At 41.0% G+C, this 23,819-nt stretch overlaps 1 protein-coding gene across 12 annotated transcripts in view; it reads right to left on the reverse strand.

Moving 5' to 3' along the window:
- SCAF8 (SR-related CTD associated factor 8) overlaps positions 1-22,151 on the reverse strand; it is a 209,984-nt gene extending 187,833 nt beyond the window's left edge. For 10 of the 12 annotated variants that reach the window (XR_011485657.1, XR_002311347.2, XR_011485656.1 and 7 more), the window contains exon 1: positions 21,555-21,681. Coding sequence is in view for 6 of the 12 variants with exons in the window: in XM_070461590.1 (XP_070317691.1) it covers positions 21,555-21,584 (30 nt within the window). In the remaining 6 variants the exon portion in view is untranslated. Of the gene's footprint in view, positions 1-15,651; positions 15,714-21,554; positions 21,689-21,994 lie in introns of those variants that run through there. The other 2 variants (XM_070461591.1, XM_020880129.2) reach the window with 2 other exon arrangements.
- Between the last annotated feature and the right edge of the window lie 1,668 nt (positions 22,152-23,819).

Raw genomic sequence — 23,819 nt, forward strand, 5'->3', positions numbered from 1 at the left:
GCTTCATTAGGTCCTAAAACCAAGTACTGTGGGTTTTGGCTGAGTCCCAGCCAGGTGGGTTCAAGTCCCAATCCCTGGTAAGTGGTTTCACAAGGAAACTTCCCTCAGGCTATCAGCTGATTTCTCAACAGAAACTCTACAAGCCAGAAGGGAATGACATAATATATTTAAAGTGATTGAAGGGAATAACCTAAAACCAAGAATACTCTACCCAGCAAGACTCTCCTTCAGATTTGATGGAAAGATCAAAAGCTTTCCAGACAAGGAAAATTTAACAGAATTCAGCACCACCAAACCAGCTTTACAACAAATGCTAAAGGAACTTCTCTAGGCAGAAAAACAAGAGATGGAAAAGACCTACCTGCAGAAAATAAACCCCAATCAAGAAAACAGGATATATATCAATAATACGGTTCAAAACTGGTAAAGGAGTAAGTCAAGGCTATATACTGTCACCCTGCTTATTTAACTTACATGTAGAATAAGTGCATCATACAAAATTCCAGGATGGATGAAGCACAAGCTGGAATCAAGATTGCCTGGAGACGTATCAATAACCTCAGATATGCAGATGATACCACCCTTCTAGCAGAAAGCCAACAGGAACTAAAAAGCCTCTTAATGAAGGTGAAAGTGAAAAGGCTGGCTTAAAACTCAACATTCAAAAAACTAAGATCGTGGCATCCGGTCCCATCCCATGACAAAGAGATGGGAAAAAAAGGAAACAGTGACAGACTTTATTTTCTTGGGCTCCAAAATCACTACAGATGACAACCACAGCCATGAAATGAAAGACGTTTGCTACCTGAAAGAAAAGCTATGGCCAACCTAGACAGTGTATTAAAAAGCAGACACATTACTTTGCAGACAAAGTCCATCTAGTCAAAGCCGTGGTTTTTCCAGTAATTATGTATGAATGTCAGAGTTGGCCCATAAAGAAAGTTGAGCGCTGAAGAATTGATGCTTTTGAACCATGGTGTTGGGAGAAGACTCTTGAGAGTCCCTTGGACTGAAAGGAGATCAAACCAGCCAATCCTAAATGAAATCAATCCCGAATATTCACTGAAAGAACTGATGTTGAGGCTGAGGCTGAAGCTCCAATACTTTGGCCACCTGATGCTAAGAGCTGATTCACTGGAAAAGACCCTGATGTTACAAAAGAGTTAAGGTAGGAGAAGGGGACAACAGAGGAAGAGATGGTTGGATGGCATCACAGACTCAATGGACATGAGTTTGAGCAAGTTCTGGGAGATAGTGAAGGACAGGGAAGGTTGGCGTGCTGCAGCTCATGGGGTCGAAAAGAGTGGAACATGACTGAGTGACTGAACGACAACAATAACAAATCAATAATTAAAGGTAAATGGATTAAATGCACCAACCAAAAGACGTAGACTGGCTGGGTGGACGAAAAGTACGCACATATGCACTTTCCACAGGCTTCCTGGTGGCTCAGACGGTAGAAAGAATCTGCCTGCTATGTGGGAGACCTGGGTTTGATCCCTGGGCTGGGAAGATCCCCTGGAAGAGCGCATGGCAACCCACCCCAGTATTCTTGCCTGGAGGAGGAGCCTGGCGAGCTACATCCATGGGGTCACAAAGAGTCAGACACCACTGAGCATCTAAGCACAGAACAAGCTCTTCCACTTATCACATCCCTTTGCTTGACCGCCTCCCCCAAACTGTATGTAATTATTTTACATTGTTAAGTTAATCATGTTCCCATTATGGCTTGTAGTTATAATTATCTTTTATTTTTTGTCTGGATATTGATTGTGAAAACTGATAAATATCTTTTACTATTGTGATTATGTAACTATTACTTAAAACCATTGTATCATGACTGGTCAACAGAATAATTACAGAACTCTATTATCACCAAAACTATGATTTATTAGAAAAACCTGTAATCACTTTTTAAAATCCAGATGCATACCAGAATTGTCTTGAAATTTGTTGAAAAATACAAATGTCCAGGTATTGCTTTCTACAGAGGTCCAGATGTTTCTAATGAGCAGTCATGTTTAAAATCAACTAGACTGTATGATGATCTTTTACTTTTATCTAGTTCGTTTCACTTTTTCTATTTCATATTCAGTGCTCCCATTTCATTAAGTCTTCCAATTTTTTCCAATATTTCCCAAATCCTTTTTTTTGATGTTCTTTCTCAAGCCCTTATCAAGTGTAGTAGAAAAGCTTTTGTATGCGGATATATAAATATGTGTAATATATGTATTTTAGAAAACATGAATTTTTGCCTAACTAAAAAAATCATGAGATTTTGATTCTACTTGTCTGACTTAGTCTGAGTAGAATGCTAGATTTTTAATTAAAAAACAGATACACAACAAGCAACAAAGGTTTACTGTATAAAACAGGGACATACAGTCAATATCTTGTAATAACCTATGACAGAAAATAATTTTAAAAATAATGTATGTGTGTTTGAATAACTGAAGCACCTTGCTGTGCAGCTGAAACACTGTAAACCAACTACACTTCAGTGAAACACGTGCATTAAGAAAACAAAGTCTGTGCGCTTGAAGGCAAAGGAACCTGGGAGGCCTCTCAAAATACAAGGTGAGTGAACGTTAGGTTGCTTGATGAGATTAATTTAGTAATCTAAAAAAATGTACTTCTACTGTATGAACTGAAGAGAACAAAGCATAACAAATTAAAAACCAATTAAACCAAGCAGGGAGTGATGAGGACCTGGACTAAAGTATTCGTAATAAGAATAAAAAGGAAGGGAAGGATAGAAAACGTATTTTTAAAAATAATTCATAGACTTTCACAACTGAAAAGATACAAATCAAAGAGAGGCACCTATGAAAAATCCAAGTTTTCAGGTCTGAGTGTCAGGAACATATTTTTACTACTAACCTAAAGAGGAGATCTAAAAGTAAGTTTTAGAAGAAAGACAAGTTTAGATTGGGGGTAACAATCTCATTTTATATACACATGTACACAGAGTACTGAGAAGATATGGGGCTGAATTCCACAACATAAAAGCAAAAAACACAGTCTTTCCTGAAGACGATGAAGAATAAATAATCAAGACTAAGTATCAGAAAAAGAATAAGTAGATCAAAAGCACACTAGGCCTTAGGGTAAAATACAAACAACAAATACAAAGACTGAGAAAGAGCGCTAGGTAGCAGCATAATAAAGAAGAAAGATAATAAACGTTACTTTTCACTTCTATGGCATGCTGTCAACTCTTAAGCACGATCATATATACTATATATCACTTTGAGCTTCAGAATGGCCTAGTAAGATTAGTATTTATTATTCTCATTTTGCAACTTCATAGATATATAAACTTACGGTAACTGACCTAACTAAATTCAAACTACTATTAAGCTTCAGAAGCATGTCTCAAACCCAATTACTCTGGCTAACCCAACATTCAAATTCCAAAATAAGCCAAGTCCACCAGGTAGCAGCCAACTAGACACACACGACTGGGTCACTGAGCTGACGGGAGACGACTGTGGAGGCCCCCAAGTAACAGTGTCCACCGAACTGAGGACCAAGAAGGCCTGAGGACCACACACGACAAAGCCCGTATGTCTACTGAGCAAAGACCAGCTAAGTGTTAAGTCTTCCAGCCCTTAACATGGAAGCTCACTTCCTCTAAAGGATCTAACTCAATTAACATTATCACAGATCAACTCCATCTTTCTCACCAAAGCTTAAGACTCATGGTATTTTGGGTTTGAAGGCAATATTACAAAACTAATATGGCAATAAATGTGGAATGTGAAAAATCCCAAACATTGAAAACTCTCATTCACTGCACCCTATCCACCTACATCTCTCTTAAGAAATAACTACTGCTTAGGGCTTCCCTGGTGGCTCAGAAGGTAAAGCATCTGCCCGCAGTGCGGGAGACCGGGGTTTGATTCCAGGGTCGGGAAGATCCCCTGGAGAAGGAAATGGCAACCCACTCCAGTCCTCTTGCCTGGAAAATCCCATGGACAGGGGAGCCTGGCAGGCTGCAGTCCATGGGGTCGCAAAGAGTCGGACACGGCTGAGCGACTTCACTTTCACCTTTCACTTTTCAAAGACTGACCGGCTACTTTTCAGCATTTTCTATAGGCATCTATGTGTGTGTGTGTGTGGGGGGGGGGGGGGGTATAAAGGTAAACATATATGTGACATACATACTTTAAATACAATCTGGTGCAAAATTATACTATTAACTACTTAAAAATTGATTCTCTTAAAAGCCTTGCTGGATTTAGTACAACACTAAAATTCTTATAAATGACGACCAATAACAACACTGGTCCAAAATACATCATGGTCTGTATTTTGTTAGCGTCTGACATTCAAAAGTTTTGTTCAAGTATTTCTCCAACTTGGAAAATATGTTGAATATAATCTAGCTCTTTATAACTCATATTTTCCAAAACTTTTATCCATTATCAAAATATTACCATATTAAAATACTTTCCAGGGCCACAAAGACATCCACAATGACACTAAATGTTCCCAGATGAGTTTCTTAAATAAAAAAAAAGTTTTCTTGCTAGGCTGAGTTGCTTCAGTCCTGTCTGACTTTACTTTGAAAGCAGCTATTATTAATTTTGTAGCATTGCTGGGCTTTAAAATACCCGTACCAGGAGCTTTCTAAACAGTAGTCCGTGAAAAATTAAAGAAAGAAGTTACAGAGTAGCCACCATTATTAAAACCATAAACAGCTACCATACAAGGCTCAGAGTAACTCTACCCTTCTACAAGGAAGGTCCAAGGTGTGTTACTCAAAGGGTTGTTTTTGTTTTTTTCACTTTTCTGCGGAGGGTGTACTGTGTGTTGCTGTATAATACTTTTCCAAGGAATGCAGGTTTCCTATGGCATCTTATTCTATCAGCAGGAAAGCAGAGCCCAGGTGTTTGTTCCTCATTCTGGTCCAAGTTCAGCATAATGTGATAATAATTTACTACAAATCACCAATTCCCATTCCGCCTCCACCTACAACATACAGAAAAATCTCACTCAAACAATTCTACTGGAACAGTGAAAACAATGAACCAAGACAGAGAGCAGAAACTTCTTCTAATTTGGCTGCTAACTATGTGCGTCTCATAAACTGAGACTCAACAAATTTCATCATCTTCGGGTCTTGATTCTTCATCCATCTATTAAATAATATACTATCACAAGTGTTTGCAGTCTAAAACTTGCAATTCCTGGAAACTAAGCTGCAGCATTAACAAGGCGCCCAATCACAGGACTGAAAGCTACGAACGTGCAATGTGAGTCTCAGGGTCTCCACCGGGCGCTGTGCCCGTCAGCCCCGCCTGACTCTGCAACCCCGTGGGCTGCATCCCGCCAGGCTTCTCTGTCCCTGCAATGTTCCAGACAAGAGTACTGGAGGGGATCATCGTTTCCTCCTCCAGGGATCTTCCCAATCCAGGGATCGAACCCGAGTCTCCTGCATTGGCAGGCAAATTCTTTACCACTGCGCCACCTGGGAATCCAAGGGTCTCCAGCTGCATCATTCTAAAATCAAAGAGAACAGGACTTTCCTAGTGGTACAGTTGATAAGACCTGCCAATGCAGGGTATGTGGGTTCTACCCCTGATCCAGGAAGATTCCACAAGGTGTTGAGCAACCGAATCCATGCAACACAATTACCGAGCCCGTGCTCAAGAGCCCACACTGCAACTACTGACGCTCACGTGCCCTAGAGCCCTCCACAAACAGAGAAGTCACCGCAATGTGAAGCCCGTGCAGTGGAAGGAAAAGTAGTAGCTTCCACTTGCTTCAACTAGAGAAAGCCTGTGCACAGCAACAAAGACCCAGCACAGCCAAAAATAAATATAATTTATTTTTTAAAATCAAAGAGAACAGAAATGATTCTCCATGGGAGAAAACAAAATGTACAAACAAACACATACATATATAAACATAACTTCAGTTTACTAGGTTCTATTTCTAATAATATAGCACTTAAATTCATCATAATTCCAAGCTCACAATAAATTGGTTATTGTAGACAGGGTTAAAATAAAAAACCTATGTAACCAAGAGGAGCTAATGAAATGCTTGATGATATGAGTAGTCTCAGTGTTAAGGAATTCTAATAAAATTTCATTGAACAAAATTTATATCTTTACTTCTAGTTCATACAATTCAATACTTAACATTTAATTATATATAAGAACCAGATGCTTGAATAAACAGAATTTAAAATCAAGCAAATTCCAAGCAGAGATGCTTTAAGATGTCCTTATATTCACAAACACAAGATGATAGAAAAGGTCAAGCCTAAAAAACAAACAAAAGCTGACTAAAAGATTCTACAACATTTTGCCTTAAGCCTTTTTCTCTTTGTCATCTCCCCCTAATCTCCATCTCTAGCCCATTCTTTAAGCACCTGACCTATATCCGCTTCCATCCTGATGACATCAAATTGTTCAGGGGCATGGAACCACTGTTGTGTTTAACAAACCAGTAGTCTTTGGGTGGTTGAGATATATGGGTGATTTCAATTCTCCCCGCCCCAACTCTTTTATTCTAGGTGGGAAAAAATGCCCCCTCATCTGACCCATCCTACCAAATTACCTTCCTCTTCAAATATTTTGCTCTTCCTGATTCACCCTGATTGTAACTGGACCACGTCATCTTATCTACCCTGTAACTAACTCAGGGCCCTGGCACCACACTCTTCCTTAAACCCTTTAGAATCTCCATTCTCTTTTGATTAAAAAGGAAATCTTGGGCATAGTATATACAAAGACCCTTCATCAGAAGATCCTCACCCATTTCCCTGAAAATGATCTTTTGCCTTTGCCTTATACATGTCTCATACTCTGTACGACATTATATACAGAGAATAGTATGCACATACTACAAACTGTCTACACCACTACTCTTTGTATCATAGGATTCATATCATATTATCTTTATTCTTTGTGATAATCTATTCACAACCCCAACCCTTTTAAAATATGAGCTGAGAAAAAGATGTAATTAACCTGGTAACCACTCTGCAATGCCTGATAGATGGCAAATATGCATAAACAACAAAGCTCAAAGGACCAAAAACTATTTTCTAGTATTCCTTCCAACCCTAGTTGCTGTTACATTAGAACCTTCATGGGTTATTACTGTATTCTAGCAATTTGAAAACTGCACTATAATTAAAACAGAATGAAAAAATAGTGTGACAATCCTGTTGTTCTGTTGCTCAGTCATGTCTGACTCTCTGCAACCCCATGTACTGCAGCATGCCAGGCTTCCCTGTCCTTCACGATCTCCTGGAGTTTACTCAAACAAGTCCATTCAATCGATGATGGCATCCAACCATCTCATCCTCTGTCACCCCTTTCTCCTCCAATCTTGAAGGACTAGCAAAACAAAGTAAGCACTCATAGAAGTATTTGGAATTACCCCCTGCTTAACAGCTCTAAGAGGTCTGAGATAGCTAACCCTTTGATTTTGCAAAGGATCAAATCAACCGAAGTACTGATTGGGAAATTTTGTACTAGCAAAATGTGGTGGCCTCCATTAGGGCAACTTCTTTAGGATATTAATCCTCTTCAGCTAAGTTGGTCACAACCGTTTTTCTTGTAATCACTACCGAAGTCTTTTTGTACTGTTTAGGGGGTTCTCAAGGCAGGAATACTGAAATATTCCTCAATGATCAGTGCAAAGAAATAGAGGAAAACAACAGAATGGGAAAGACCAGAGATCTCGTCAAGAAAATCAGAGATACCAAGGGAACATTTCATGCAAAGATGGCCTCAATAAAGGACAGAAGTGGTATGGACCTAACAGAAGCAGAAGAAATTAAGAAGACGTGTCAAGAATACACAGAAGAATTGCATAAAAAAGATCTTCACGGCCCAGATAATCACGATGATGTGATCACTCACCTAGAGCCAGACATCCTGGAATGTGAAGTCAAGTGGGCCTTAGGAAGCATCACTATGAACAAAGCTAGTGGAGGTGATGGAATTCCAGTTGAGCTATTTCTAATCCTAAAAGATGATGCTGTGAAAGTGCTGCACTCAATATGCCAGCAAATTTGGAAAACAGCAGCGGCCACAGGACTGGAAAAGGTCAGTTTTCATTCCAATCCCAAAGAAAGGCAATGCCAAAGAATGCTCAAACTACTGCACAATTGCACTCATCCTACACGCTAGCAAAGTAATGCTCAAAATTCTCCAAGCCAGGCTTCAACAATATGTGAACCATGAACTTCCAGATGTTCAGAAAAGGCAGAGGAACCACAGATGAAATTGCCAACATCTGCTGGATCACTGAAAAAGCAAGAGTGTTCCAGAAAAACATCTATTTCTGCTTTATTGACTATGCCAAATCCTTTGTGTGGATCATAATAAACTATGGAAACTTCAAGAGATGGGAATACCAGACCACCTGACCTGCCTCTTGAGAAATCTGTATGCAGGTCAGGAAGAAACAGAGAACTGGACATGGAAAATCAGACTGGTTCCAAATAGGAAAAGGAGTACGTCAAGGCTGTATATTGTCGCCCTGCTTATTTAACTTACAAGCAGAGTATATAATGAGAAACCCTGGGCTGGATGAAGCACAAGCTGGAATCAAGATTGCCGGGAGAAATATCAATAACCTCAGATATGCAAATGACACCACCCTTATGGCAGTTAAGTAAAGAAGAACTAAAGAGCCTCTTGATGAAAGTGAAAGAGAGTGAAAAAGTTGGCTTAAAGCTTAACATTCAGAAAACTAAGATCATGGCATCCGGTCCCATCACTTCATGGCAAGAAGATGGGGAAACAGTGGAAACAGTGTCAGACTTTATTTTTTGGGAGCTCCAAAATCACTGCAGATGCTGACTGCAGCCATGAAATTAAAAGACACTTACTCCTTGGAAGTAAAGTTATGACCAATCTAGACAGCATATTAAAAAGCAGAGATATTACTTTGCTAACAAAGATCCATCTAGTCAAGGTTATGGTTTTTCCAGTGGTCATGTATGGATGTGAGAGTTGGACTATAAAGAAAGCTGAGCACGGAAGAATTGATGCTTTTGAACTGTGGTGCTGGAGAAGACTCTTGAGAGTTCCTTGGACAGCAAGGAGATCCAACCAGTCCATCCTAAAGGAAATCAGTTCTGAATGTTCATTGGAAGGACTGATGTTGAACCTAAAGCTTCAATATTTTGGTCACCTGATGGGAAGAGCTGACTCATTTGAAAAGATCCTGATGCTGGGAAAGACTGAAGGGGAGGACAGAGGATGAGATGGTTGGATGGCATCACCGACTCAATGGACATGAGTTTGAGTAAACTCCAGGAGTTGGTGATAGAGAGGCCTGGCGTGCTGCAGTCCATGGGGTCACAAAGAGTCGGACACGACTCAGCGACTGAACTATCTAAACTACCAAAGCAGAGATAGATCTCTATGAGAGGTTCCGAGTGCTCTGACAGAAAGAGAAAAAGAATTGGGAAACTTCTGCCCAATAAGAGAAACTGCTATAAAAAAATATAAATCACTTTTCTTGGCATATTAAAAAAGAAGCCAAACACGCCAAGGATGCTTACGAAAGCAGTCACAACCACAGCTCAGTAACCTTCCCCAGTGGTTCAGACGGTAAAGCGCCTGGCTGCCATGTGGGAGACCCAGACTCGATCCCGGAGTCTGAGAGATCCCCTGAGAAGTTAGTGGCTGCCCACTCCAGTACTCTTGCCTGGAGAATCCCACAGACCGAGGAGCCTGGCAGGGCCCCAATCCACGGCGTTGCAAAGACTTGGACATGACTGAGCGATCAACACATAAACCTCAATAAAGCATTTAAAAGGTGGAGGGCACTTAGTGGCTTGTTAAATGCTTACAGAAAAACTACTCAGAGAAAGAAGTCATTTCAGCAACTAACATGCAATATGGAAAAAACCTCACTTTGGTGATTTTTATTCAAAGGGGTTGATATTTAGCCAGGTACAAGATTAATAACCTGCATATAGTTTTTGAGCTTTTATTAGGTAAATGCACATTAGCATTATCAGGAAACTTCCTCCCTATTTCAAGAAAACTACACAAGCCAATTACTTTCATAGAGTCCCTCAACTGTGGGTAATACTTTTAAACAGTATTTTCTTAAGAGTCCATCATACATGTTTGCATGAATGCTCAGTCATGTCCAACTCTTTGCAGTCCCACGGACTGTAGTCCACAAGGCTCCTCTGTCCATAAGGTTTCCCAGGCAAGAATACTAGAGTGGGTTGCCATTTCCTCCTCCAGGGGATCTTCCTGCCCCAGGGACTGAACCTACATTTCCTGCACTGGCAGACGCATTCTTTACCACTGACCCAAGGAGAATACATGTGTACTTATCATTGAATGAGATCTGCATTCTGTGCCCAGTTAATGAGGTTTCTCTTCTCTTCCTTTAATGAGTCAGTGTAGCTACATAATGAAAGTATCATAAATGGGAGATAAGAAGAAATAAACCAAGCTTTTGAAAGTTTGCCCCCTTTGCTGCTTTTGTCACGTTTTCAAGAAACAATGTTCGCTCTGCAGTTAATATGAAAAAAAATTTAGTTGCTCAATGTCACTATGTGTGGAAAAATAAGAAACATGCATTTCCAGTACACACCCACACACAAAAACAGTACAAATTCCACGAGGGTGGAGGCTTTTTTTTTTGTCTGTTTTGTACACTTACATCTCTAGAGCCTAGAATAAGTGTCTGCACGTGTGCACATGGTGGCAGATGTTCAAAAAACCACATTGAATAAATATTTTCACTAAGCCAGCTTTTAAAAGTATTTTGTTTCTCTTTTTGATGTTAAAATAAGGCTTATAAAGCTCAATTATAATTCTGATTTGCAAATAGCATACTATTGACCAAGTTCTCAGGTTTCAGATTAAAGCAGGGTCATAAAAAGTATGGCCCATGGCCCATTTCTGTAGGCCCTCAGGCCAAAATTGGTTTTACATTTTAGAAAGATTGTGAAAAAACCAACATTATGCAAAAGAGACCTTAAGCAGCCCATTAAACCTAATTTTTACCATCTGACCCTCTACAGAAAGTCTACTGACCCTGTGAATTGAGATTTCATTCAAAAGAAAACCAAAGTTGGGACTTTCCAGACAGTCCAGTGATTAAGATTTCACGCTTCCCCTGCAGGGTGCAAGGGTTCAAACCCTGGTTGGGGAGCTAAGATTCTGCATGTCAGACAGTGCAGCCAAAAATTTTTTTAAAAAAGAAGAGAGAATGAAAGCTTTAACATACTTTCACCCATGAACTGAAAATCTGGTACTAGAAACATCTTTCACTTAAGACCTTCTCCATTATCTAAATCTCTTAAATTTTAGCTTCTTTGATTTGAAGAATGCCAAGGAAATGGCTGTTTTTTTGTAACCAGACATAAGTGGTTATAATGCCAAAGCTAATAAGTAAAGAAGGATTACAATTGATTTAACATTTAATATTTTACATACTAAACCACACGGATGGAGAAAAAACAAAATGGAATACAAACAGAAAAAAAAAAAAAAGAAGCCAAATTACATTTCAAAGGAATAGCAAGACTACATTAAGAGGGAAAAAACTAACCAAGCAACATTTAATCGCAGCATTTTGACTATATACCCTCAGGCTAAAAAAAATGAACAAACAAATACTCAATTCTAGTTAATAGGCTTGTTTTGAGATACAGGGCTTAGCAATTCTGAAACTACTTTCTGTGTATTTTAGGATTGATCAAACAATACACATATATATTGTGGACAACGGAAACTAGTGTTTTCTCACTTCAGAGAAAGGAATTACAAATTTGCAAAGGGGAAAGACTAGAATGAACCAGTGAACAGTGTTGGACTGTTACCGGAGACAGGATAAATTCATGGCATTTTACAGAGACAGATGGACAAAAAAAATTTGCTTGTATATTGATATTTTATATATATATAAAAGCATGTTCAGGCATATACACAATTTCTAGCTCAATAACCACCAAAAGAAACAAAGGTTCCTCAGAGAAATGGCTGATTCTAGAGTTGGGGTGGGAATACATTATACAAGAAAGTGAATACCCAAAAAATGATGAGTACATGTTGAAGACACAGGAGCCAGCTTGAAGGAGCTCTGACATCAAAAGACCTCAATGAATAAAAAATAATCCTTGAATTCATACTGATATGCATATATACACAAATGGGGAGAAGGAAAAGCTCTTGTGGAAGGCTGGTAATAAACAATAGACTCAGAAAATGACCATTCGAGTACTGATTCAGGCAAGAACTGGATGCTTAAAAAAAAAAAGGGTGAAAGTTTGATGAGTAACAAGCTATTTGTTTAGTTTCAAAAATGACTTTCCATAAGATATTTGTTACAGGTAATTCCTTGACAGTTCAGTGGTTAGGACTCCACATTTCCACTGCAGGGAGCACAGGTTCAATCCCTGGTCAGGGAATTAAGATCCTGCAAGCTGTGCAGCATGGCCAATATTTGATGCATGAGACAAGTGCTCAGGGCTGGTGCACTGGGAAGACCCAGAGGGATGGGATGGAGAGGGAGGCGTGAGGGGGGGATAGGGATGGGGAACACATGTAAACCTGTGGCTGATTCATGTCAATGTATGGCAAAAACCGCTGCAATATTCTAATTAGCCTCCAACTAATAAAAATAAATGGAAAAAATTAAAAAAAAATTTTTTAAGAAATATTTGTTACAAAAGGAAAAATAACACATTTTACAACAGAAAAACCTTGCAGAAAAAAGTTAATATCCTTATTAATGGGATACATCATGTGCTTCCTGAGGACACAGTATCACTTTTGGATTACACCTGCCAAAAATGCCTAACCTGAAACTAATCATCAAGCATCAGAAGACAATTCCATATTAAGGGAATTCTAAAAATAACAGGCCTGTTTTCATTAATCATCAAAGATCATAAAAGACAAATAACCAACTGCTCCAGATTAAAGGACACTAGAGAGACAAGCGTGATGTGATTTAGATTTCGTTTCTACTCAAGACTTAACTGATACAATTAGTCAAATCTGAAGGAGGTTGGCAGACAATTGCATTATATCAATATTAACTTCCTGATTTTGATACCTGTACTGTGGCTGTTTTCAGAAAATACAGTTAATATTTAGAAGTAAAACGCATTAATTGCAATTTACTCTCCAAATGTTCAGAAACAAGGTTTACCAGTCATTCATGTGAATTGCAAAGAGAATAAGAAAGCAAATATGATTACATGTACTAAACAATGAAATCACGATGAAGTGTATATAAAAATTCTTTATCATTCTTGCAACTCTTCTGTAAATCTGAAGCTGTACACATAAAGTTTAAAAAGTGGGGAAGAACCATTAATTTATATTTGGACATCATGCCAGCAAAAAAAATGTGAAAAAATCAAGTGATGGTTCCCCTTTACACAGCTCGCTGACCTTTACGTCTCAACCAGGAGCTGAGTGAGACCTGGTCCTTCCAGTCTAAGCTCTAACACAACGGCACTTCTTGGTAAAGTCACACTGGCAGGCCTCAGATTCCTTGTTTGTGAAATGAGGACAACACCTATCCTATCTTTCTCTCAAGTTTATCCTAAGATCCACTGAAACATACTAATGGCTGGGGAAAATGAGCACATATAAAACACCATATATTATAAAGTGATTTGCTTTTAAAAATGTTTGGTAAATAAAAAGTACTTTAAAATGACCCAAGTCAGACATTTTTTTTTTCATCACAGCAATGAGCTGTTTTAAAAACTAGACATTTGCTATGTGTTTTGGTTTGGAAAATTTTTAACTTATTCAACATTCTTTCTTTTTACCATTTCAATAAATGCAAATACCTCTACCTTTTTTTAACCAGAAAACTTCATAGTATCAAAACATTACTAAAGAAAGTAATTAACCAAGGCATTATCAACCTTTAAAAAAAAAATAAGATACAGTTGACATAAAACTTGTATTAGTTTCAAGGGTACTGGTCAATCTTTTAGACACTGTGACCCAAAGTAAAAAAACCATTATATCATTTCCCAAGTTTCCAAGATCATAAAATACATAGTCCAAACTTTCATCCTGCACTCACAAGCTACTCAAATGAGACCCAAGAAATCAAATCAAATTCAGAAAACAGTGTTCAAAAAAGAGAAAGAGACACCAAATTTTTTTCATGTGCTTAATTAAATCAAGGAAAAGGTTGTTTTAGAAATAAAAATAATCAATCCTTCCAAATTCTTAAGAGTTTGATCACCAATTAAAATTATTTTTTACTATTTGCACACAGAGACTAATTAATATATCATGACAAAAGAAACTAGCCCTAAAGCTATATTTTCTAAAAACAATGATTCCAAAATACCAAATGGAGATTTAATAGGATAGGCAAATTAGTATAAAATGAAACACTGTCGCTTGTCTTACTTCCCCATTGTTGAAAAGATCACATCAGGCTCCTGTTTAAGAAGGCTACTCCCTCAATCTCTATTGTGAACAGCAGACAAGCCGCCTGGACTCTAACAGTGAAACGCTGGGAGCAGACAGGCAGAGCTGAGCTTGGAGGGGAGCGCTGCAACCGCCCAGGCCCCAGCAAGGCAGCAAGCCGGGGCCAGGAGCGCCTGCGCGCCGCACCAGCTCTGCAGCAAGGGCCCTGCGCTCCAAGCCGCTAGGTGGAAGGAAGGATCACAAGTGCAGAAGCTCCAAGATGGTGTGCTTTTAGCCTGTTCTGCTTACAACTGTGCCCCAGCAGACAGAAAAGTGCCTGGTAAACAGTAAGTATTCATTAAGTACTGGTTAAACGAATAAACAAATGAATCGAATCCGAGGTCTTTCAGGTCAGCCTCCACAAATTATACTAAGTTGCAGAATTATCTTAATGAATTTGACATACATTGAATTAAAAGCCATAAACTCTTTAAAAACATGAACAAATCATCTCTATTCCCCATTCTGATTAAATACAGCAATGTCAAAGTTTCTAATGTATCTCCTGACCTACAGTAGATAGCATATTTACATACTCTTCCTTGAGTTTAAAATATGGTGTACCAGAAACTGGTACAGCAGAAATAGAAAGATGAAATAAATGCATAAAATCAAAATCAGAGTGACCAAATGCATCGTGTTTACCACCAAACTTAAAGAGCTACAAGGAATCAGAAGGCATGGTAACATTTCTCATGGGCATTTATTTCTTATAATAGTACCTCTAACAAAATCTGCTCCTCTATAATTAGAAAATCCAAAATCTGACTTAGTCTTGTGTCTCCAATGCTACAGAGTATCTGCCAGTGATCTGTTACCATCTTATAGTTTGAAGAACTTCCTCAAAATATAAGATGTATTTCATTTCCAACCATCAAATTCGGAAATTTGCAATTTACTCATCTTACATAAGTCATATTTCTTTTACAAAAAATTACGTGGAGCAGAATGCAAGTAAATACACCAGAGTTTAAGATATGATTGATGCTCACTACTAAGCACAACTTTTTTTTCACTTCACCTATTTTTTGTGAAAAAATTCAACTCATTCCCTACATGTTTGCTTTAAGCTTACCAATATATTCTAAGTGACAACTTCATTCTGCGTCCCAAGCACTTCCCATACAATCAAGACATCATTTCACTGCCAATTTAAACCTAATTATTTTCCAAAGGGCCTGCCTTATGTGGGTTATAATCATCTTACTATGCTTCTTGTGTCCATGCTGCTGGAAAGCAGTCTGTACAAGCAGGAGTAGAGGCACAATCCTGAGAGAAAGGAGCAGAGAAAGATGTTGAGAAAACAAAACCAGGTAAGTGAGCTCCCCGAAGAGTTCAGGAGCCCAGCCATTGTTCAAGGTCAAGGCTGATTACATTCTCTCATACCATTACGAGCTAGCAGTTGTCCAGTAACAGGAAAACTGGCCCTAGAAAGAAATATCTAAAATTTCACGCACAAGCAGCAGTATCAGCACTAATTCTATGCCAACTATACTTCTATAAAAAGAGGAGCAAGTGATCATAAAATACGACTATTTAAAAGACTGGGGAATACTAATGTCCCCTAAATGCCAATCAAAATTACTGTAACAAACTCACTGCTAGCCTAAAATAAAGATGACTGAACTATATATATCTCATGAATTTCAATGTTGCCAAAAAAATTTTATACTTAATCCTGAAAGTGACTAAAAACACTCTCAAATCATACAGTCCCCCAAATCATTATCAACCTCAATTACACTTGTACTCTAACTTTATTCATTAAAAAAACTTTTACCATATGTTGTGTTTTTTTAAAACCATATGTTTTTTGTTTTAAAATGAAAAAACAAGGCATAAAGGGCTTGAAAATAGTGCAATTACAATATAAAACTTGGGACTGATTCAGTCTAACTGAAACTTTCAATGAAATAGTCCCCTCCCTGCTCTCCCCTTAGTAAGAAAAAGCTTAAGCAGAGAGCAGAGTTTTTATTTTAAATTTCCCATCTAAACTACTATAAACCTACAATTCCATAAAATGACCCTCAAAACAATGCTATACCAAGTCCTCCAAAGTATTAATTTCATATTTAGTCAGAGAATCTTCCAACTAATAGGAAACCTAAAAATCTCAAATCATTTATTTTCCACCAGAGTAAACCAAATGTTCAAAAATGTTAACTGCCTTGACTCAAGTCATTCAGCTACCTACTATATCATCAATCCATGCATTTGAGAAATCTTTATTTAGCACATACTAAGGCATTATGCTATGTACCAAGGATATGAAGCAATGAAGTTATGTGGTCACTGTCCTCATGGAACTTATAATCTGGTGAGAAAAATTACTAATTACTTAAAACTGTAGCCATCATTAGAAGGAAAAACAGTGTTTTAAGACAGTGTAACAGGGGACCTGAATCAGTGATTCTCAACCATGGTCGATTTTGGCCCCCAAAGGACATCTGGTAGTATCTGGAGACATTTCTGGTTGTCACAACAAGGGAACCTAGTGGGTAGAGACCAGGGCTGCTGCTAAACATCGTGCAATGCACAAGGCAGCTCCTCACAGCAAATAATTATCCAGCCCAAAACATGAGCAAAGCCCAGGCTGCGAATCCCTAACCTACACACTGGGGCAGGGAGGAGGCAGTGAGGGCTTCCTTACTAACACTAAGTCTGCTACATCTTTAATAAGAGATTTCCACAAAGCAGAAACCAAAAAAATCTAATTGTTACACTTAACCAAAACTCCCACTGGAAAGTTAAAACAGAAGAGAAAGAGAGACATTCTCTGATACATGAAAATCAAAGAAAAAGGCAATGTTCTATAGCTGCTTCACATAAATTCCCCTTCCTGAACTGCAAGGGGAAAATATAAAATCAAATTTCACATGCTTTTATTATTCCCATTACCTTTCCCACTGTCCTCTACCATCCGATGCCTACTACTAGATATTAGTGGAAAGATTATAAGTCCTCTAGTTAGGCAAATGAACACCCTGGATACAAACTTGGAAATGGAATAAGACAAAGAAGGGATTTCACTACTGGTGTAAAGACAAGGCAGAGAAGAGGAAAATATACTGGGTGTTAAGTGCCTCTAGAAAAGTCTACAGCCTGAAACAGTTTAAAGGGTGAGCTGTCCAACAACCAAAGGATCCTAAGAACAAGACACTAAGGATTTAGAGGTCCTACAGATGAGTAAAGAATTTAAGGACCAAGGTAAATCCAAAAATTAATCTGCAATAATTTTACAGACACTAGCATAACAGATTCTTATATTCTTAATCTAAGAATTCTTATATTTTCCACATATTGAGAGTTCCTATATTGCTAAAGCAACCTCGCCAATTAAGTTATTTTCTAAGAAAGGGTTATGAACCGCTTTTGTATTTTTCTTAAAAAAAAAAAAACAAAAAACCTACCATACTGACCTCCATACAGGAGCATTCTTAAGAACTGAGTACAGATATGCAACTCACATAAAACTGCTGCATTCCAGTAATCAGTTGTGGTCCTAACATGATTCCACAGATTTAAAGAGAAGAACAGGAGACCCTTCCAACTGAGGTGAGGGCTCTATAAACGATCATAGCAAGTAAATGCCACCATCTCTAAGCAGCAGCAACTACAATACCTTGTCATGATGATAACTCTTTTGGAATTAACTGCTCAGGTCAAGCACTGACCCTTAGAGAATCCCATATTCCAATCTGGACAATATTCTTTCATCATTTCAGAACTGACATTAGTGGCCATGGGATTCAACTTTCATCACGATGATGCTTAACTGGAAATTAAAGTTTTCTCACAAAACCAGCACAGAGGGCACTTAAATATCAATTCCTGAGCCTCAATCTCACTTAACTATGATAATTAAGAGGAATTTACCACACACAAAAGATCCTCCAACAGTGAATGTGAAAATGGGGTGGGGAGGCCATAAAGCCTCTTTGAGAAAAGGGGGCGGGAAGTTTGGCAGGCAGGAAGACATGCCAATCATGACTGCTTCCTGCTACTGCTGCTAAGTCACTTCAGTCGTGTCCGACTCTGTGATCCCACACACGGCAGCCCACCAGGCTCCCCTGTCCCTGGGATTCTCCAGGCAAGAACACTGGAGTGGGTTGCCATTTCCTTCTCCAATGTGTGAAAATGAGAAGTGAAAGTGAAGTCGCTCAGTCGTGTCCTCGACTCTTAGCGACCCCATGGACCGCAGCCTACCAGGCTCCTTCATCCATGGGATTTTCCAGGCAAGAGTACTGGAGTGGGGTGCCACTGCCTTCTCCGGACTGCTTCCTAGACTTATGCATAAGATCAGATTTTCAGACTGAAACTTATCCACAATTTACAGATTAAAGATCTATATTCTTAACTTTAAAAATCCCTGGCACATTTCTGGTTTCAAGCCAATGTTCGCTTGTTTTTTAAGCAAGTCATAAAAGCTAAGCACTTCATATTTTGAACATTATGCTTACAGCTAAATTGTGTTACCTTATAAAGTATGTGGCATTTGACAATTCAATGCTTCAAAGATAACTTTAAATTTGTCAGAGAAAGTTTTGTCGGGCTCAGCCCAAAGATAAATCCCTTTAAAAGCCAAATTAATTTTAAGGAAACATTCTAAAACATCCTTGTTCCTAATCCTGTAATTCAGATTCCTTTTTTATTTCTGCACTTTGTAACATATGAGTTAATGGAAAAATATTACTGAACTATTTCCCACTATACACTTAACTTGCAACAACAAATTTTTACTATACTAGCAAGCATAGTCACAGAAACTTTTTTCCAAAAATCAGAAAAAAAAAAAAGATTACATATTTTGAGTTTAAACTCCCTTAAAAAGTACACTTTTCTGAATCTTCTTCAAAATATACTTCACTTCCTCAATTCTATAACTATGCTGTGCTGTGCGCCAACCCCATTTTTAAACATGGTAAAGTGTGAGCATAATACTAGTAAACAAGGGAGTTAAAAATGTTTTAAGTTCTCTGAAAATACATAAGGGGACAAAAAAATACCTAAGGGGAAAGGAGACAGTGTTACACAAACTAAAGTGGGAATACCACTACAAATCTCAAGTTCTTGTAAAGATTAGATGAGAAAAGAGCTGAAACATCAAGCTAGCCGTGTAAATGTTAGGCTCCTTATCCTTAATGTCAATACTAAAATAAAAAAACCAATTGTAACATTTCTACTCCTCCCTGCTCCATTGTGATCAACCACAGTGTACTAACTACTTGTTTGTATCTATCACATGGCAGGGAGGGCTGGGAATGGAGGGTACATATTAGGAACCCCCAAGATAAACAGAAGACACCCATCAAAAAGGTCTAGGGTAAATCAAATAGTTGGAAGGAAATAGCAGAAAGCTTTTTTATATATAATTTAAATGAAGACCACTTTAACCTATTCAGGGCTGTAGCACTACATGGAGCAAATAAAAAAGCTACACAGCTGTTTTTTCCCCCTCCCCTGCAGAGCTGTGAAATTATCAACAATAAATTGGAACATATAGTATCCTTATTTTTTATTCCAGATTTTAAGGACAAGGAGTGAAAGCAAATTTTATAATTTGACCCATATTATCAGCTATAAATTCATAAATAAAATGGAAAAGATTCCCAAGTCTACTACTCTAATTTCTATCAAAAAGCAGTAAAGAAAACCTTGTATTCATTTCCAAAAAAAGGCTTTCTTTTATATAACTGTCACAGCTATTTGCTTTAATATGGAAAGTCTAATTCCCATGATTGTTAGATCTAACATTTAGCCTCTCTGCTAAGTTTCTCAAATGCTAATTCTCCAAAGGGAGGAAGGACAGAAGGGAGGAAGGGAGGGAAGAAGAAAAGAAAAATAAAATTGTTTAGACATCACTATTAGATTATACTCTATTGAACAGAGTATTAGCGTCTCCACATGAAAAGTTCATAAAACTGATGCATCTCTAATTAACATCATATTAAAATACTTGTATCTAAGGCATACAAGTACGGATAACTCTAGCTGTGTAGACATCTACTTGGTAAATGTTTGTTTAATAAAGTAAATTCACATTAGAGTTTTAAAAGGTTTTAAAATATTTTAGGGCTTCCCTGGAGAAGCTGCCTGCAATGCAGGAGACCCGGGTTTGATCCCTGGGTGGGGAAGATCCCTGGAAAAGGAAATGACTACCTATTCCAGTAATCTTGCTTGGAGAGAATTCTATGGATAGAGGAGCCTGGTGGGCTACAGCACACGGATAGCAGAGTCGGACACGACTATTTTTATGGAAACGTGTCTCCCTTCAGACTAGCAAACTCAATCAAACAGTGAAAACTGGACAGCTGCTTATTTAAAATCTAGTCTTATGTATGACAAGTGAAGGAGCCCGTGGGAAATGCCTCTCCCCCATCTTTCCTCTCGGCATGCACTGCTCTCCTGCTTTATGTCGTGATGATGAGAAGGGTTGGGGGCGGGGGGTGGAGTAAGGACAAGGGGAAATTTGCAGAAATAACCTCGCCTCCAGACCAACCATCCCCTTAAGCTTAAGTCCCCGGCTGGCAGGTTACCTAGCCAACAATATCTCGGTTATAAACAAACACTGCTTGCAATGTGCCCATAGACGATCATCCCAGGGGGTGCTCTTCCAGCACTTCCACCTCCCACCAACCCTCACTACCCCCATCAGTGCCTGCCTCATGAAGGACCAAGGAAAGGCCTGAAACAGGGATGCCTGGCCTCCAAGTTAAAAATCCCGCAGGCCCAGGAAAAGAGGTGGGCGGGCCAGGCCGCGGCGGAACTGACCCGCAGAGAGACCTGTCGGGAGCCTCCGGGGGAGGGCCCAACCGGGGGCCTCCCCCTCCACCCCCGCAGCCACTCGGGAGTAGGTGCTGAAGACACCGGAACCTCCCCCGCCCCCACCACCACCCCGGGATCGGGGGAGGGGCGCCGGGACGGAGAGACACCCCTCCCCCACGGGCACGGCCAGGCCGCCGCTCGCCCCACCCTGGAGAAAGCCCTGCGGGCCCGAGCCCAGCCCTCCCGCGGCGGGCTTGTCCCGGATCTGGGGTCGGGGGTCGGGGGTCGGGGTGGGGAGCGCGGGCAGGAACAGAGGAGAGGGGAGGCGAAGACTGCAATACCAACCTCGCTATTGAAGGTTTTCACAGCCTCCATGTTGTCGATGCGGAGGCCCGGAGCCCGGCGGCGGAAGAGGCGGCGGCCACTGCACTGGGTGGGGAGAGCGAGACGGGGGCGGCGGCGGCGCCGCGAGGAGGGTGGGGGGGGTGTGAGGGGGCGGGCGCGCCGGCGGCGGCGGGGACGGGGGTGGGGGGCCGGGCCGCTGCGATCCCCCGGGCCTGAGCGGAAAGGCGAGGCAAGCACTGGCGGGGAAGGGCTCTCCCTTAGGGGCGGCGAGGCCCCGGCATGGCCGCTAGGGCGGGCGGAGCGCCGGGCCGGGGAACAGAGGCGCTGCCGGGGCGGGTCGGCGGCGGCGGCGGCCGGGGGGGGGAGGGGCCGGGCCGCGGCGCCTGCTCTTCTCCGTCCCGATCGGTCTCGGGCTTCCACCCTCTAGCCCCGGTCCCCGACTTCTCTCCACCCCCTTCTTCCTCTTTCCTCCGGCGGGCTCCTGTTTCGCCTCCCCGCCGCTCGGGGCCCGTAGGAACCAGCGGCGCGCCGCGAAGACGGAGGAGGAAGCGCTGGCAGCGGCGGCTGCGGCATCCAATATGGCGGACGCGAGTCGGGCCGCGCAGCTCGGGGATCCGCGGCGCCGGCCAGCGCGCCCCCTGGCGTCGGGACCGCGCGGGCCCGGGCCGCCGCGCGGAACCATCGAGCGCGCGCGCGCGCGCGCGCGCGGGCGGGCCAGAGCGTCGCCGCCGGGAGGCCGGGCTCAGCTCGACACCCCCTTCCCCCCCGGCCTGGTCCCCGCATACACCACCTCCTCGCCGCTGCGGGAACGCGGGTTACAGCGCTTTGGAGAGTCCTTGCGGGTGGGGGGGAGGGGGGTGCACTGCGAAGCGTTTATCTTAAGAAAAACCTAAATCCCGCCTCCCGGCAAGTTTAGGCAATCCACGTTTCCGTTGTTTCCATAGGGACTGGCCTCTTTACACGAGGTTTAGTTGATTTTTTTCAGAACTTTACTGGACGTTGGCCTCGAGGTTAACAGCCAGAAAACTTCCTAGTCGGTCATTTATTTGGGAACGATGTGCCGAAGCATTTTTAATAGCGTCGGGAGAAAACCTTCAGAAACAAAAGCTTGGGATTCGGGCGGGAGCAGGGGAACGAGGGAAGCACGCCTGCAGCCAAGCTTCTCGGTGCAGGAAATGCAAGCTGCATAAAATCCGGGGGAGGGGGGGCTGGCGTGGTGCAGACAATGAGTGCATTTGTCTGCGCGGCGGGAAGCGGTGCCCAGAACGCAGGAGATCTGCATAGGCGAAAGGGCACCCGTCCTCTGTGAACGATGAATTATTCTAAAGGAATTTTTCCCCAGGTTGCTGAGAATCAGGTGGTGAATACAGTTTTTCTAGGTGAAGTAGGAGATGCTGCTAGCAAAATGCCTCCTCTGTCACTTGATGCGATGTAAGATAACACATACCAAATTAAAAGTGAGCATTTAAATGAAAAGTTAGGTGTGTATCAGTGAACCCCAGACACCACTGTCGTTTTGCTGGGAGTCGTTTTTCAGCAGTTGCTGCTCATCAGAGGAAAGGGAGATAGATGACTGCGGGATTTTTCTCTAGAGGATTATTGGAATCGAGGTAAGAGCTGAGCCCAGAGCCTTGTGAAACAGGAAGACAAACCCTTCATAACTTGGTAGGGCCTAGTAGTTTTTGTGTCTTCTTCATTGACAGCTTTAATATGGCTGCTGGCTACTTAGAAGGTAAAATGGAAAACTTTGTAAGAGCTTAGTTTCCACCTTGAAAAATCTCAGCTACCTCCCAGAGCATCTTTTGCTTCCCATCCTCATAGGCTAAGCCGTTTGTGATCTCTTGCCAACAACTACAGTAGCCTCCTAAACTGGTCCCTATCCTTACTTCTCCGGACTAGCCAGAATGGGTAATTCTATTTTAAGACACAAATCAGAGCAGCTCACTCCCTTTTTAAAATCTTTTTTAAGACTTTCCCAGTTTTATCTTAACCGGTTACCTTGGCTTAAAGGCCCTACCTGTCAGCTCACACTACTTTTCCCCCTGCTGTCTCCTCCTGCCACTCTGGTCTTTGTTCCTTGACCACACTGGGATATGACTGCTTCTCCTGAATTTATAGTTCTAAACGGCTAGAGGACCCCCTGACCGACAGCCTCTCCCAGTTCCAAACACCTTAAGGGAAAAGTAAGGAACGGGATTGACCCCGCTTGGATTCGGTGACCGTCAGTAACAAACTTAAGACCAAGAATTCATATTCTGAAGAAGA

The sequence above is a fragment of the Odocoileus virginianus genome, chromosome 34 (assembly GCF_023699985.2).
Source record: "Odocoileus virginianus isolate 20LAN1187 ecotype Illinois chromosome 34, Ovbor_1.2, whole genome shotgun sequence".
In the NCBI taxonomy this organism is placed as follows: domain Eukaryota; kingdom Metazoa; phylum Chordata; class Mammalia; order Artiodactyla; family Cervidae; genus Odocoileus; species Odocoileus virginianus.